At 43.7% G+C, this 15,010-nt stretch overlaps 1 protein-coding gene across 4 annotated transcripts in view; it reads right to left on the reverse strand.

Annotated features, from left to right (window-relative positions):
* Positions 1-13,144, reverse strand: part of LOC125255706 (uromodulin-like) — a 33,595-nt gene extending 20,451 nt beyond the window's left edge. For 2 of the 4 annotated variants that reach the window (XR_007181968.1, XM_048171131.1), the window contains exons 1-9: positions 12,961-13,144; positions 12,665-12,728; positions 11,504-11,587; positions 10,332-10,730; positions 3,808-4,197; positions 3,649-3,720; positions 2,939-3,331; positions 2,400-2,783; positions 2,227-2,316 (exon numbers count right to left, since the gene is read on the reverse strand). Coding sequence is in view for 1 of the 4 variants with exons in the window: in XM_048171131.1 (XP_048027088.1) it covers positions 2,227-2,316; positions 2,400-2,783; positions 2,939-3,331; positions 3,649-3,720; positions 3,808-4,197; positions 10,332-10,730; positions 11,504-11,587; positions 12,665-12,713 (1,861 nt within the window). In the remaining 3 variants the exon portion in view is untranslated. The remainder of the gene's footprint in view (positions 1-2,226; positions 2,317-2,399; positions 2,784-2,938; positions 3,332-3,648; positions 3,721-3,807; positions 4,198-10,331; positions 10,731-11,503; positions 11,588-12,664; positions 12,729-12,960) is intronic. The other 2 variants (XR_007181970.1, XR_007181969.1) reach the window with 2 other exon arrangements.
* Between the last annotated feature and the right edge of the window lie 1,866 nt (positions 13,145-15,010).

Raw genomic sequence — 15,010 nt, forward strand, 5'->3', positions numbered from 1 at the left:
GCAGGGGCAGGGCCGGCAAACGACACGCAGAGAGACTGGAATAAATATGCTACATTGACTGATATACTGAATATATATATAACATAGGTCTCACCTGAGAGTGTTGTTATATTTCTCAAAGAACGCGGTTTGCCGGGCAGAACCGGCAAGCAACGCGCCGAGAAATTCAGCAAACTCGGCAGCAATACACTGTATCAACTGAAATATATATATAACATATGTCTCACCCGAGACAGGGGGAGAGCGACATGTTATATTTCTCAATGAATGCTGCTTGCGGGGCGGAACTGGCAAGCAACGCATAGAGAAACTCAGCGCAAACAACAGAATCAGCTCCATTAATAGAGTATAAAAACATGTTTCTCGCCCGAGTCGGGGGAGAACGTCACGTCATATTTCTCAATCGACGCGGCTTGCGGGGCGGAACTGGCGAGCGACGCGCATTGAGATAAGGAAAAATACACTCACACAAATAGAAAATGTATCATGAGTCTCGCCTAAGTCAGGGGAGAGCATCATGTCAAATTCAGCTGAGAGATTCAGATAACTTCTGCAAAAATCTGCTATATAAACTGAATGTATATAACATGGGTGTCACCCAAGAGAGGGGAGAGTGATGTTATATTTCTCAATAAACGCGACTCGCGGGCAGAACCGGCGAGCAACGCGTAAAGACTCAGTGCAAACAGCAGAAATATGCTCCATTAAATTAAGCATATAACATGTTTCTCACCCAAGCTAGGGAAGAAAGGCATGTCATATTTCTGAACTAACACGGCTCGCGGGTGAGGGACCGGCGAGCGACGCGCATTGAGATAAGGAGAAATACACTCACTCAGATAGAAAATGTATCATGAGTCTCGTCATCATGTCAAATTCAGCTAAGAGTGAGCTCGCTCTCATGCTCCCAAGTGAGAGCACGTATCCTCAACGAACGCGGTTTGCGGGGGAGGACCTGGCAAATGACGCGTTCGGAGAGACGGCGTTTGAAGCAAATGGCAGCGAGAAAGTAGAAAAATAAGCTCTGTTCTCACCTGACAGAAGACGGCAGGGGATGAGCTGAATGCTCTCAGATGCTGAAGGCGGCACGAGGGCGGAGCGGTGAACAGCTGCAAGAGAGCGAAGATCCATGGAGCGAGGGGCTTTGCATGTGCCACAGCTGTGGTGCGGCATTGAGGCAACGCCGCCGCTGTGAAAACGGCGATTGTAGCTCTTTTAGAGCGGCGAGAGCCACTGGGAAAGCTCTTTTAGGAAGCGGTGTTAAGCCGCGGGAAATGCTCTTTAAACGGCGCCGGATGGCGGCAGGAGACGCGCTGAGAGGTGGCCGGAAGTGGGAAGCGGACGGCTCGAGAGCGCCGCCCGAGGCAGCAGTGTGCGAGGGCGCCGGCGCTGTCTTCGTTCAGCGGTCTCAGCTCAGTCCGCAGCGGGATCCTCTTCGACAGTGGTGAGAACTTCTCCCAGGCGAGCTTCTTCCAGGCGGCAAAGGCTTCAGCCGGAAATCAGCGAAGAGCGATATGAAGTCGTCGCTGAAGGAGAGAGAACTGAAATCCTATGGCGAAGCGCCTGCTTATATAGCTACCCCGCCCATTTCGGCGGGAATATTCGCAGGCTTTGTCGCCATAGGCCGCGCAGCTATGCCGCGCTGTCATTGGTTCAACAACTTGTCTATGAATGAACCAATGACGAAGCAGTTACACTGCGCTATTGAAAAAGGCTTCAGTAACGGGGAACGTCATTGTTTCTTTTCGTATTACTGACATCAAGTGCTGAGGAAGATCCAGAGCTGAAAATCAGATATGGTAAATGGCATTTCGTTTCTGACGCACTACAAGTGGTAGACCAATCACAACAGACTGGACTGTCTAACCACTCACAGCAGAGCAGGCTTGCGGAAAGGAGGAGATTAGAGAGACTGAATCATTAAATAAACCATTTTCAGACTCTTTGAGAAACCAGGTGATGTGAAATATAAATTATGAGAAAATTAAAGTGTTTTTTTTTTCCTTGGATGCATGAAAACCTATTGTAAGAGACACCACAACTAAATTAAAAACCTTTAAAATAACACAAAAGGGGCACTTTAAGTAAATGTGGTGCTTTCTTTGAGCCAAATCAGCAGCGGAAGTACTATTTTACCTTTTATCTGTGTACATACCTGCTATTAAGTAAGGTTTGCTATGATTTTTTTTACACCCTTGTGTAATGGGAGTCAAGACAATACTTTACCAGTGGTTATGATTGGTGGAGTAATGGATTGTATGGATGGGATTGTCTCTGTTGTTGTAGACGCTGATGGGATGGACTGACTTGAGGCTTCTGGTATTAGGAAAAGTTTATATCAACATCAAAAAAATTTCAAAATAAATTACTGAAAAGCATATGAGTAAATGCTTTCTTACCTACACAGTAAGCTCCGCAAAATATTGGTTTGACAAACTCATAAACATAGTAATTTCCTGGACAGGCTTTGACTCTTATAGCGTGGGAAGCATAAGTACAGCAGCCATTCCATGAGGAGACACAGACCTGACGAGTGACCACTCCATCTTTCAGCTGTGGGTGAGATCCGTTGAGCCACAGTGGGTCACTAGTGCCACATGTGTACTGATTAACACATGATTCTGGCATCTGAGCATTTTGACCATTGTAGAACAGCCTGTACCAGCCATTCCACTCCACATTAGAATCACACATGCCCAAGTTATAATGGTCAGTGGCTCTCCAAGGCTCATCCAGACTGGTATAGTTGTAGCAGGGGTCGACACTTGGGATGGAGACAGGTACTGTTGATGAAAAAATAGAAAGAGAGCATTATATAGTGAAGATTAAGTGCATCCAAGTAGAAGGAAAACTTTAAAAGGTCTGCACAGCTAATCATGTGAAAATCTACAGTACAATTCATGATAATCATGTCAAATATAAAGATGAATGTATGTACCTGCACAATATACAGGAGCTGGGATTGATAGAGTTGGCCTGGTAAACTTGTAGACATAATAATTTCCAGGACAAGCTTTAACTTGGATTGGATCAGATCTGTAGCGACTGCACTGATCATTACGGGAGCCGTAAATTTCACGAGTAACAACTCCATCTTCTAGTCGAGGATGAGAGTCACCAATCCACAGAGAACTATAACCTCCACATGACATGTAAGACACACACCATTCAGGCATCTGAGCACTTGATCCATTAATGAAGAGTCGATACCAGCCATCCCATTCTACAAGAGTGTCATCATGTCTATTTACATATCCATTCGTATACCAGTAAATGATTATGCTTCTCCAGTAGTTGTCGAGTATGCTGTAGTTTTTGCACGGGTCATAATCTGTGTTAGTGACAGATCAAAACAAGGAACTTTGTGAGGCCTAAATTGATCTATAGTAATAATCATAGAGAATTTTAGCCATTTGTACTGTACATGACATGACTCTGTAGTATGATATGAGATACATACAATGTACCATTTTAATCTGTAATGCAGAATCATTACCAAAAAAAACAGCAAATTATGGATATTTTTAATATTTTAATTCATATATAGTGATATACTCAGTCAGTTCTCATCCAATACAGTGAGTGCAGTCAAATCAATAATATTTTTGAATATTATATATTAAATTATATATACTGTATACAACTTACTCAAGGTGATACTGGATCCAGTGATTATATCTGGACTCACAGTGGAAACCGGTTGTGAAATGGTGCTGATATCTAAAAAGAAGAAAGTTCAAAACATAACCGAAATCATTTTTAAAAGGTTTTAAAGTCTTTGTTAATAAGGAGGAAAAGGCACAGTACCTGTACAATATCCAACACATCCAAATGGTGGACTCACAAGTTCATAGACATAGTAATTGCCAGGACAAGCTTTGACTCTGATGGGGTTTGAATTGTATTCACAGCAGTCTCCCAAATGATAACTACCACAGACCTCCCTGATCACCACCCCATCCTCTATTTGAGGGTGAGGATCAGTGAGCCACAGATTGATGTATGTGTTACAGGTGAATGAACTAACACAGGTCTCTGACATCCGGATGTCCATTCTGTAGTAGAAAAGCCGATACCAGCCATTCCAGGAGAAAGATTCATCACAAATGTTATTTCCACTTTCATTGTTGGCTCTCCAGGGACGATCCAGAGACTCATAGTTGTAACAGGGATCACTGCTGATGCTTTGGAAAGCAACTGTCATGGACGAAAGAGATCTTTGTAAAATACTGTTAAAAAGTTTTTTTATATGTATTTATATGAAAGACAATATAGTTTTAGCCCTGACTACAGAGACACTGATGGGTCATTTCATTATTTTGAGTAATCATATCCTAACCAGTGATTTGCAGTAAAGCCCAAAATAAAGAGAGAAACATAGAAAAGAAAAATGTGCCATGAATGGATCTGTATATGCAGAGCCCTGCAAGGAATGGGTAACACAATTTACTAAAAGTGAAAAAAAACAAAAACCTGAGCCTTATTTCCCTCTTGTCAGCTCTGAAGCATCATGTCTCATAAAACATTCAAAAATGTAAATGTTTGGGAGAAAGAGAAGAGCAGACATATGGATAGATCTGAAAAAGAACACAAAAGATAGCTCTATTCGGTACGGTTTTCTGTGCACACACACCCGAAGCGCAGCCGCGCACACAGAAAGTCGCCTCTTAGACAGCTTCCAAGTACTGATTTGAGCTCTCTTTCACATATTTTCATGGCTGAACGGACAAATACACACAACATTATGTCAAAATGTCCATTCTGGAGACATTCGGTTATGTCTTAAGAAAACGTAAACAGTTATATCGGATGTGCATCAGTGTATTGAAGATCCTGGCATTCGGTCTTAAAGTGACAGCAGCATAATAAACTTGCTGCCATCTGTACCCTTAATATTAATCAAACAACAAAAGACAGAGAAAATCACTCACTGCTCTTAAAGGGGCTGTTTACACGACACCATTTTCAACTAAAAACAGAAAACTTTTAATGCTTTTTGGCCATTCGTTCATATTACAATAGCGTTTTGGTGGCCTGAAAACGCAAACTTTTGGAAACAGATTTCAAAGAGCAAGTTTTTGAAAACGGTCTCCATGTAAACAACAAATCTGTGAAAACAATTACGTCATGCACATGAGTATTAAATGTTCAGCCTATAGTGTTTCATCACCATCTAATGGCTTGGCAGGAGAATACAGTATTTTTAGTCATTTTCACGGATTCGTATGAATAGTGATCATTTTGACAATGATGTAGTCTGTACGCGGAAAACTCAAAGCAAAAACTTCTCCGTTTTAGGCATATCATTGTCGTGTAAATGTACCCTAATTATTAATTATATTTAATTTATACAAATAAATATGTATGTTTGAAAAAAAAAAATGTTGTTGGCAAATTATTAAAAAGAATGCATATATCATTCATTGAAAAGAAGACCATGTGTATGACTAAAACTAAATCAGAATTTACTGTCAAAATCAACAGTTAGAATAACAGAGTTAGGAAAGTGTTAGAGATGGGTAGGTGGGAGAGAACAACATAGTAGCCAACAGAATGGCTGATGGAATGCAAACCACTGATTATAACTCAAGCTTAATTTCATTACACAATCCACAATAACAGATGTAAAATGATCTAAAAAGTATGACAATTATTCTTGATACCAACATTCAACAAGCTCATGATATCATCACAAAAACCCCAGAGTAAAAGAATTAAGACCTGTTCACACCAAGGACAATAACGTACTTGGTTACTAACGTAAACTCGGTTCCCTGAGATACGTAACGAGTACTGCGTATGGGGAAAGGTCTCCTTTATCCCTGTTACTGAAGCCTTTTTCAATAACGCAGTGTAACTGCATCATCATTGGTTCACTCATAGACAAGTTGTTGAACCAATGAATGGCGCGGCATAGCTGCGCGGCCTATGGCGACAAAGCACGTGAATATTCCCGCCGAAATGGGCAGGGTTTAGGGCTATATAAGCAGCCGTTTCGCCATAGGATTTCAGGTCATCCGACTGAAGCGGCGACACTGAAGCCGCAGCCTCGTGGCACGGCAAGTATCGCAGTACTCGTTCCGTATCGCAGTTACGTTAGTAACCGAGTACGTTCCCTTTCGATACTTCACTCGTACTGCGTATGGGGAACGAATTCAACCGCGCCGTGCCACGGCAGGGAACGACTGGACTTGTCTTGGGCACCGATAGGGAACCAGTGGACAAGTGAGAAGGCCGAAGCCGTCGAACCCATGTTACACTTGCTCTCGCGTGAGAAATGGTATTTAGCACGTCCCCTGGGAGGTTAGCAGGCTCCCATCGAGGGACCAGAGGTGCAGAGCCCAAAGTTCTGGCTGAGGATGCCAGATCTTCCCGTTCGCCTGAGAGAGGAGGTCCCCTCTCAGGGGAATTGGCCACGGGGCTTTCGTGGAAAGCCTGAACAGCTCCGAGGACCAAACTTGGCTCCTCCAGAGCGGGGCCACCAGGAGGACTCTGTGTTTGTCTTCCCTGATTCGCCTGATGACTTGAGGGATCAGAGCGATCGGGGGAAAAGCGTACAGGAGAGCGCTGGGCCAGACGTGGGCCAGCACATCTACCTCCTTCGAAAAATAAATTTGGCAGTGAGAGTTGTCTTTTGAGGCGAAGAGGTCTATCTTTGCCTTTCTGAAGAACTCCCAGATTCTGAGAACCGCCTGGGGGTGGAGCATCCACTCGTCTGAGGGGACATTGCTCCGAGATAGCATGTCTGCTCCCAAATTCATCCTCCCGGGTATATGAGTCGCCTTGAGCGACTGAAACCTCGGTAATGCCCATTCCAACAGATGTTTCGCCAGAGCGCATAAGCGGCTGGACGAAAGACCGCCCTGGTGATTTATGTATGACACCACTGTCATGCTGTCCGACTGGACTAAGACGTGGCGTCCTGTCAGATGTGCTTGAAACGCCTGAAGGGCTCAGATCACTGCCAGCATCTCGAGGCAGTTGATGTGCAGATGGCTCTCCTCGTGAGACCACAAGCTGAAGGGCGGCCTGCCCTCGCAAAGAGTGCCCCAACCCGCGTTGGACGCGTCTGTCGAGAGCACCGTCCTTCTGGACACCGCCTGTAGGGGTACTCCTTGACTGAACCACGTAGGGTTCGTCCAGGGTTTCAGAGCTGTCAAACAGGCTCGATTGACCCCTGAGGCGCAGGCGGCCGCGCCGCCAGGCATGAGGAGGGACCCTAAACTTCAACCAGTATTGCAGAGGCCGCATCCGAAGAGGGCCGAGCTTCAGAACCGAGAAGGCGGAAGCCATCAGCCCTAACATCCTCTGGAAAAACTTCAGATGGAGACAGGCTTTGTTCCTGACCAAAGCCGCGAGCTGCTGAATAACCAGAGTGTGCACTGGTGAGACTACAGCCATCATATGGGCTGAGTCGAGAACTGCACCCAGGAACGTTATACGCTGGATGGGGAGCAGTGAACTCTTGACGAAATTGACCCAGAGACCCAGGCACTCCATGTGGCTGAGCAACATGGATCTGTGATGTTCTAGCTCGGCTCGAGATTGGGCTAGAATGAGCCAGTCGTCGAGATGGTTGAGAACTCGGTTGAGAATTCCCATCTGTCTCAGAGAGGAAAGAGGAAAAGAGGAAAGAGTTCATGCACTTGGTAAAAGTGCGAGGAGCTAGGGACAGCCCGAATGGAAGGACCGTGTATTGGTAAGCCACACCCTCGAATGCGAATCTCAAGAATCACCTGTGATGGGGCGCTATCTGGATGTGAAAGTATGCATCTTTGACACTCCGGGGATGGCCTGCTAGGCCTTGGCCCGTGAAGCAAGGGGTTGAATGGCGCCAGGCGGCGGGCCGCTGAGAGGGGGCCCGCACACCGGCGAGTGTGGGAGAGGAAAATTGCTCTTTCTTTGAGAATGTAAAATATTTATTGTGTTCGCCATAACAACAGCGTTTTGCGTGGGCGCAACAGCAGTGGACCCTGGAAGCAGAACACAACAACTGGTTCCTGTGCCCGGAACTGAACGGGGCAAAGGGGAAAGTGGACGAAAAAGCTTTTGGGGTGGTCCGGCTTCGGCGGGACTTAACCCCTTTCTCTTTTCTCCCTTGTGATCAGGAAGACTTGGGAGGCCTCGGGTCCAGCTCTATCTTAGGCCGGGGAGCCTGCCGTTGCCTCGGGAAGGAGGAGCGCCTGGCGGGTCAGACTCGGCGGCGCTGTTCCTTTGGAGCTGAAGCTGCCTGGGTGGTAGAGGGAGCAGGCTTGCTCTGCTGAACCGGCACAGTCCTGGGGCAGCTGGAAGCAGAGGTAGAGCTGGAGCGCTTAGGCAGGAAGTGTCGCATGGCCTGGGACGACTTCTGAGCCGTGGTGAAACGCTCTGTAAAGCCCTCTACGGCTGGCCCAAAGAGACCGGACAGGGAGACAGGGGCATCCAGGAAGACTGTCTTGTCTGCATCCTTGATTTCAGCCAAGTTGAGCCAAAGATGGCGCTCGAGCACGACCAGGCTTGCCATTGACCATCCGATGGCCTGGGCTGTGGCTTTCGTGGCGCGCAGGGCCAAATCCGTGGCGCTGCGAAGGTCAAGAAAGGCATGTGCATCGATTCCAGACTGTCCAGGGAGCGGAGGAGCTTGGCTTGGAACACCTGGAGTATAGCCATGGTGTGCAGTGAAGAGGCAGCTTGGCCCGCAGAGGTGTAGGCTCTGCCAGCTAAGGCAGAGGTGGTCCTGCAGGGCTTGGATGTAAGGGCCCTCTTGGTTTCCCACGGCCACGGGGGGACAGAGGTGAGCTGCCACTGCTTCGTCCAGGGGCGGTAAGCTGTCGTAGCCCTTCTCCATGGAGCCATCAACTGAAGTGAGAGCTGACTGTTAAGAAGTACGTAAGCGAGCCGAGTAGGGTGCGCGCCACGACATGGTCAGCTCATCATGGACTTCAGGGAAAAACGGTGCAGAGCGTTGGTGAGGGGCCTGGTGACGTCCCAGCAGGAACCACTCGTCCAGTCTGCTGTGTGTTGGTTCTTCAGGCGGGGCCCATTGGAAGTCAAGCTCCTCGACAGCCTTGGAGAGGCCGCGAGAGACATAGAGTCATCATCGAGCAGCTCGTCCTCAGAACCGCCGAAGGAGACGAGGCCGCTTGCATCAGCCGAGGGACGCAGCTCAGGGCGGGAGAACAAGACGGGGGACTGCTCTCTCGGGGGAGAGAGTGAGGCACGTGGGGGCTGGGCCGGCGTGAGCTCATCCAACTCTGGACGCTGGGCCGTTCTGCCCCGCTGTCTCTTCCTAGCCGGCTCGCGGGAGGAAGAAGACGGGAGGCCGCGAGCGGTGGGATCGCCCCCACTGAAGAAGGCGATCCACGAGCGCAGAGAGGCAAGACTCATGTTCTCGCAGTGAGAACATGAGGTCACTCACCGTGCCCGTTGTCTTCATGCAGAGGGGCTCTGCATGTGCCACAAGTGTGGCGCGGCATTTGTAACAACGCCGCCGCCGTGAAAACGGCGTTTGAGGGGCTCTTTTAGAGCAGCGAGGGCCGCAGGAAGCTCTTTTAGAGCGACAATTTAGTGGCAATAAACCGCGGGAAAATGCTCAGTTAGATGCGCCGGATGGCGGCAGGAGACGCGCTGGTAGGCGGCCAGAAGTGGGAAGTGGGCGGCTCAAGACGGCGCTCGAGGCAGCCGTCGATGACGGCGCCAGCGCTTCTGGGTCCGCCGAGCTTAGCAGTCCGCTGCGGGAGTTTCTTCGATGGCGGTGAGAGCGTCTTCCAATCAAGCTTCTTCCAAGGCGGCGAAGGCTTCAGCCGGAGATCAGCGAAGAGCGATGTGAAGTCATCGCTGAAGGAGAGAGAACTGAAATCCTATGGCGAAACGCCTGCTTATATAGCCCTAAACCCCACCCATTTTGGAGGGAATATTCGCTCGCTTTGTCGCCATAGCCGTCATTGGTTCAACAACTTGTCTATGAGTGAACCAATGATGATGCAGTTACACTGCGTTATTGAAAAAAGGCTTCAGTAACGGGGATAAAGGAGACCTTTCCCCATACGCAGTACGAGTGAAGTATCGAAAGGGAACTATAAAGTTTTAATAATCATTCTAATTCTATGAGAATAGCAGAGTCCACACCACAACTATGACGACACAGAGAGGAACAATTTTGTTTGAGTCACTTTCAGAATGATTTTTTTCCAGCTGATGAATGATAAAAACATTGACAACCAATCAGAATCCATGCTGCTTGAATAAGCTTCAGAATTTAAAGCAGCAGACAACATTGGAGTGCATACTAATATAGTTTTCATTATAGTCTAGTTATCGTTCTTTGTGTGAACAAGCCTTTAAAATTTCACCTGCACAGTACATAGGCCCTGGAGCTGATATGTTGGGCTTGACAAATTCATAGACGTAATAATCTCCTGGACAGGCTTTAACTTTCACTATGGATGTAGATCTGTAGCTGCCGCAATCACTGTTCCAATATGTTCCCAGGACTTCACGGGTCACCACTCCATCCTCAATTGTTGGATGAGAACCGTTGAGAAACAGGCTAGTTTCACCACCACATCTCACATAACTCACACACCACTCAGACATCTGGGCACTTTCTCCATTCAAATACAGCCGATACCAGCTACTCCGTTCAACAAGAGTGTCATCATATCCAGAGGATTGGCTTTGCCGTATGTCTCTCCAGGATTCATCAAGAGTGTTATAATCATAGCATGGATCAGAGCTGGAAGTTGCAGGTCCTAAAAGAACAAAGACAAACCAATAACAGACTGTGATGATACATATGCATTCACTGCACTGCAAAAAGTGATTTTCTTTCTCAGTATTTTTCTTATTCTGGCTGGGTTTTACAGTATATCTGCATTAGAATTGTTATAGTAGCATTTATTTGTATTTGTACTCTAAAACAAACTAAAGTGGCTTTGAATAAATCTTAAAAGTAAATGCTTATTAATAAAGTGAAAATAAGGGAATCTTTTATTAGTTATTGTGTCTTTGCTTAAAAATGTGATTATAGCTGTCACATCTATCTTCTCTCTTTGGATGGTTTTTGAGTTTTTCCTGTTCTTTCTCTGACCAGCAGATGAAGTCTGGTGTTACTGTTCTGCTGTCAGTCATGGATCATTTCTCCTGTTCATCATTCTCAAAAGTACTGTAAGCCTAGGTCGTAGAGTTGGTTGTTGTCTTTTTCTTTTCTGCCTGACATTTGAGTCTGTTTTAAAGGGATGGTTCACACTAAAATGGAAAATTAAGTCATCATTTACTAGCTCTTGTGTTGTTCTAATATTGTATGTGTTTTATGGACCACAAAAGGAGAATGTTCATGTCCCGCTCCTGCTCGTCCATATACTGGCAGTGAATAGTGACCAGCATCAAGCTTTTTAAAAAAGATGAAAAAGTATCAACGGTCCAATGCATCACGTGCCATATATTCCAAGTGTTCTGGGGGTATGCAATAGCGTTTACTGAAAAACAAACCAGAATTTAATGTATTATTTGACAAGTTCTTGACCTTGGCCACTGGGCTTCTCTGCACGGCTGCACGACATGCGCATTTGCGAGACTTGATTAGCGCCGCAGTTTACTCCGCGTCGCCCTGAAAAAGCACACAAGTTAGGCTATGAGAAATCAAAATTGACAAAAAAAATGTGAATTATTCCTTTAAACATCTTTGGTTCTCTTCTAAAACTGTGCGCCTCTTTTAAAACATTTTTTATAAATAGCCTCTATTTCTATACTTTGAGATATAAGCAATTACAACATGAGCATACTGTATAAAGTCACATTTGTGAAAAATAAATATGGAATAAAAAAAAAGAAGTTGCAATTATGAGATGCAACTATGAAAAATAAGGTTGCGTTTGTGAAAAATAAGAATGACCAAGCTTTTATTTACTTATTACTCAAGAAAAGGCAGAAGTGGATTTCCAAACATTGAATGCAATTGTCCAGGTAATTATTTTGCTATAATAACTGACTGACATGTGTTTCCTTCATATTGCCGCTGCTGATCTGATGAACTTCTGACAGTAGCAGTGAAAGTCTGTTTTAGTAATCGCCATGTGAGCTGGATCACTCACTGTAGGGATACATTATTGTTTGGCAATAGCAAATTAGTCCTGACAGGTGATCCGCCAACAGCAAATTTGATTTCACGGGTGGAAAATGATTTACATTGTTGTTTGAACAGAACTTTAGAGAATTTAATCACATTTACATTATCACATTAAAGCACATTTAAACATTCAAGGCTACCTACAGAAAGAAACCCAAAAATGTATATAAGTTCTAAACCGCAAATGTTAAAAAGAGGTGCTCTACCAACAGAAGAGGAGGTGCAATCAAAAAATCTAAATGCATATGAACTGAAAAAAGGTGCAAAACTCACTCTTACAGCATTCTAACTTTATATATGAAATTAGAATAAAGTTAGCGCTCTAAGGGTGAGTGTTGCACCTTTTTTCTAGACAGTAAGTAGGCTCTTTCACTATATGAATTATTCATACTACATTTCTTTAATTTCTACATTTTTAAAGCAAAGGATGAAAAGAGGAAGAATTAAAGATTAGATGAAGTGAAAGAATGGTTGTATGTGTTGTTTGTCCAATAATTATTTTTAGATAATTTAGATAATTTAGTCATTTTACATGTCAGATTCACCGTAAACACTCACCATTAATCAGCAGCAGTAGAGACACACACAGTGAGATCAGAAACCTCATTGTGACGAACGGCACCTGCACACACATATACAACATACACACACTTATTAAATATATATATATATATATATATATATATATATATATATATATATATATATATATTTTTTTTTTATTGTGCATATTTGTAAAAACAACTCAAATGATAATGTACACAGAGATTTATATCAATTTAGATCCATCAAAAGCCAGTGGCATTAAGAGTGATTTGATAAAATAAAGAGAAAATGCAGAGAGGTATCGTTACCTGAAGTCAGAGCAAACAGCTCAATACACTGATGCTGAACAGCAGCTCTCACAATCTTGCCTTTAATAATTGTGTGGATCATTACTGGAACTAGAACCGGTTTTTCATGTTTCATTTGACAAGATATTTGTGTATAAAATGATACAGAACATTCAGTAAGGCACTGTCTTTTTCTGTGGTCGAACAGATTATGGGTGGATCCAGTTATAGCGTGTGAGGAGTTGACATGAGGACAATGCAAAGCAACATCAAAGCAAACACGCATAGTTTGTGTAGATTTTGGCCTGACATGGGGAGAACGAGCCACCGTGTCACAGAAAGGTGGCGCTATGGGGTTATCCCCTCCTTCCTCGAATCTACTGAAGCCTTATGAAATCTTGTGGGTGAGAATCCGCCTGCCAATGGTGTTCAAGCTCGCAAAATAAAGGCAGGCACCGCTGGACACCATTACCTCAGAATCTTTGGAAACAACCTGTGGCAACAGTGTTAAAGTAGCCCAATTCTGCAGACAGAACATGCGAAAAAGGAAATGTCCAGGTTGGAAAACAGAGGCAAGCATTCTCAAGACACAAACAGCCCACCGGCCAGTCTGCGGGAGGATCTGTTTCAGCATGAGAAGTCATCCTGGGGAGTGTCAATAGTGCACTCTCTGGAGTACCTCTGTACATTCCGACAGGGACAGAAACCCTTATGCTTTTATTTGGAACTTTATGTTATCAGGAAGAATTTCCAAACCTTCTTCCACAAAATATTTTCCACCAATCTGTTCCATTTTGTAACAACAAGAGTAGAAGAAACACAATCATTAAGAAAAAGAAAACAAATATCTCTATTTTTTTTTTTTTATGTAGATTTAAAACATATTCTGCCTACATATACGTTTCAGCCAGGTTTGGGAGAGGTATTTCAGAAAACTAGCTCTTAACATAAGGACACCTAAGAATTGGCTGCAGGACGACGTTAGCATGGCTTCTGATGTCACACTTGGTTTTGTGTTTTGTGACAGCACAATAATTTGGTTATTTGAGCAAATGTTAAATTGCACCCCGTCTTAATCTTCATTAACACTTTAATTCAACAGTCCACTTTAGACGTTCAAACTATAAGTAACTTTGCAACTACAGGTCAACTAACTCTCATTAGAGTATTAGTAGACTATCTGCTTAATATCCGCTAACACTTTATGTTGACAGCAGGGCCGGAGTGGGACTCATTTTCAGCCCTGGAGTTTCATGCCTTAAACCGGCCCACTTTAATTCAAGACTGACTATGTTAAAATAATGTAATTAAAACCTCAGTATATAAGTCTGTAATAGTGCACTGTTCTCTACAGCCTTGTAATTAATTGTATTTTTCAAAAATGTCTATAAAAATTATAGTACAATAAAATGCTAAAATTTGATATAGAGTCATTTTTATTGTTATGATTTTATAATGTGAACCCCTGATTAATTCTCCAGCCACCTAGTGGCTGTAGTTAAAAAATTCATGTTATTTTATTTTATTTTTTTAAGTGGAAGCAATCATTCACTAAACCCAGGCACATTTTTCATGGCTATCACTATGAATGAAATTAAGAAATGTAGATCTTTTTTTAAAGTGGATTTAACATAAAATTTTGCCATTTTATATGAATGTATATACTTAAATTATTACAAATTGAGGCAAATAAATAACAACAAAAAAAAAAATACCATAAATACTCCAAAACTGCACAACTTTACAGTAAAATATTAAAGTGAGCTATATTACGTTTGTTTATAAGAAGTTACATTATGTTACAAAATCACATTTTATCACGTTATGTTAGCTAGTTTTACAAAAAAATGAATATTGTTGCCCAATGTGTAATAGCATAGCAAGCAACATAACATAAGTGATAGGCCCTATTTATTATTTGCCTACTATTATTACGATATGTGTAATAGCTGCTTGCATGCCTTTATCTTTTGCAAGTTTCCTCTCTTCCTTTGTATTTATTTATGTTACCTAAATCGGCCTCCGGTGGCTTAGACCTTTTGTCTTACCATAATTTAGTGTTGATTTAGAA

This window comes from Megalobrama amblycephala, linkage group LG20 (assembly GCF_018812025.1).
Source record: "Megalobrama amblycephala isolate DHTTF-2021 linkage group LG20, ASM1881202v1, whole genome shotgun sequence".
Taxonomy (NCBI): Eukaryota; Metazoa; Chordata; class Actinopteri; order Cypriniformes; family Xenocyprididae; genus Megalobrama; species Megalobrama amblycephala.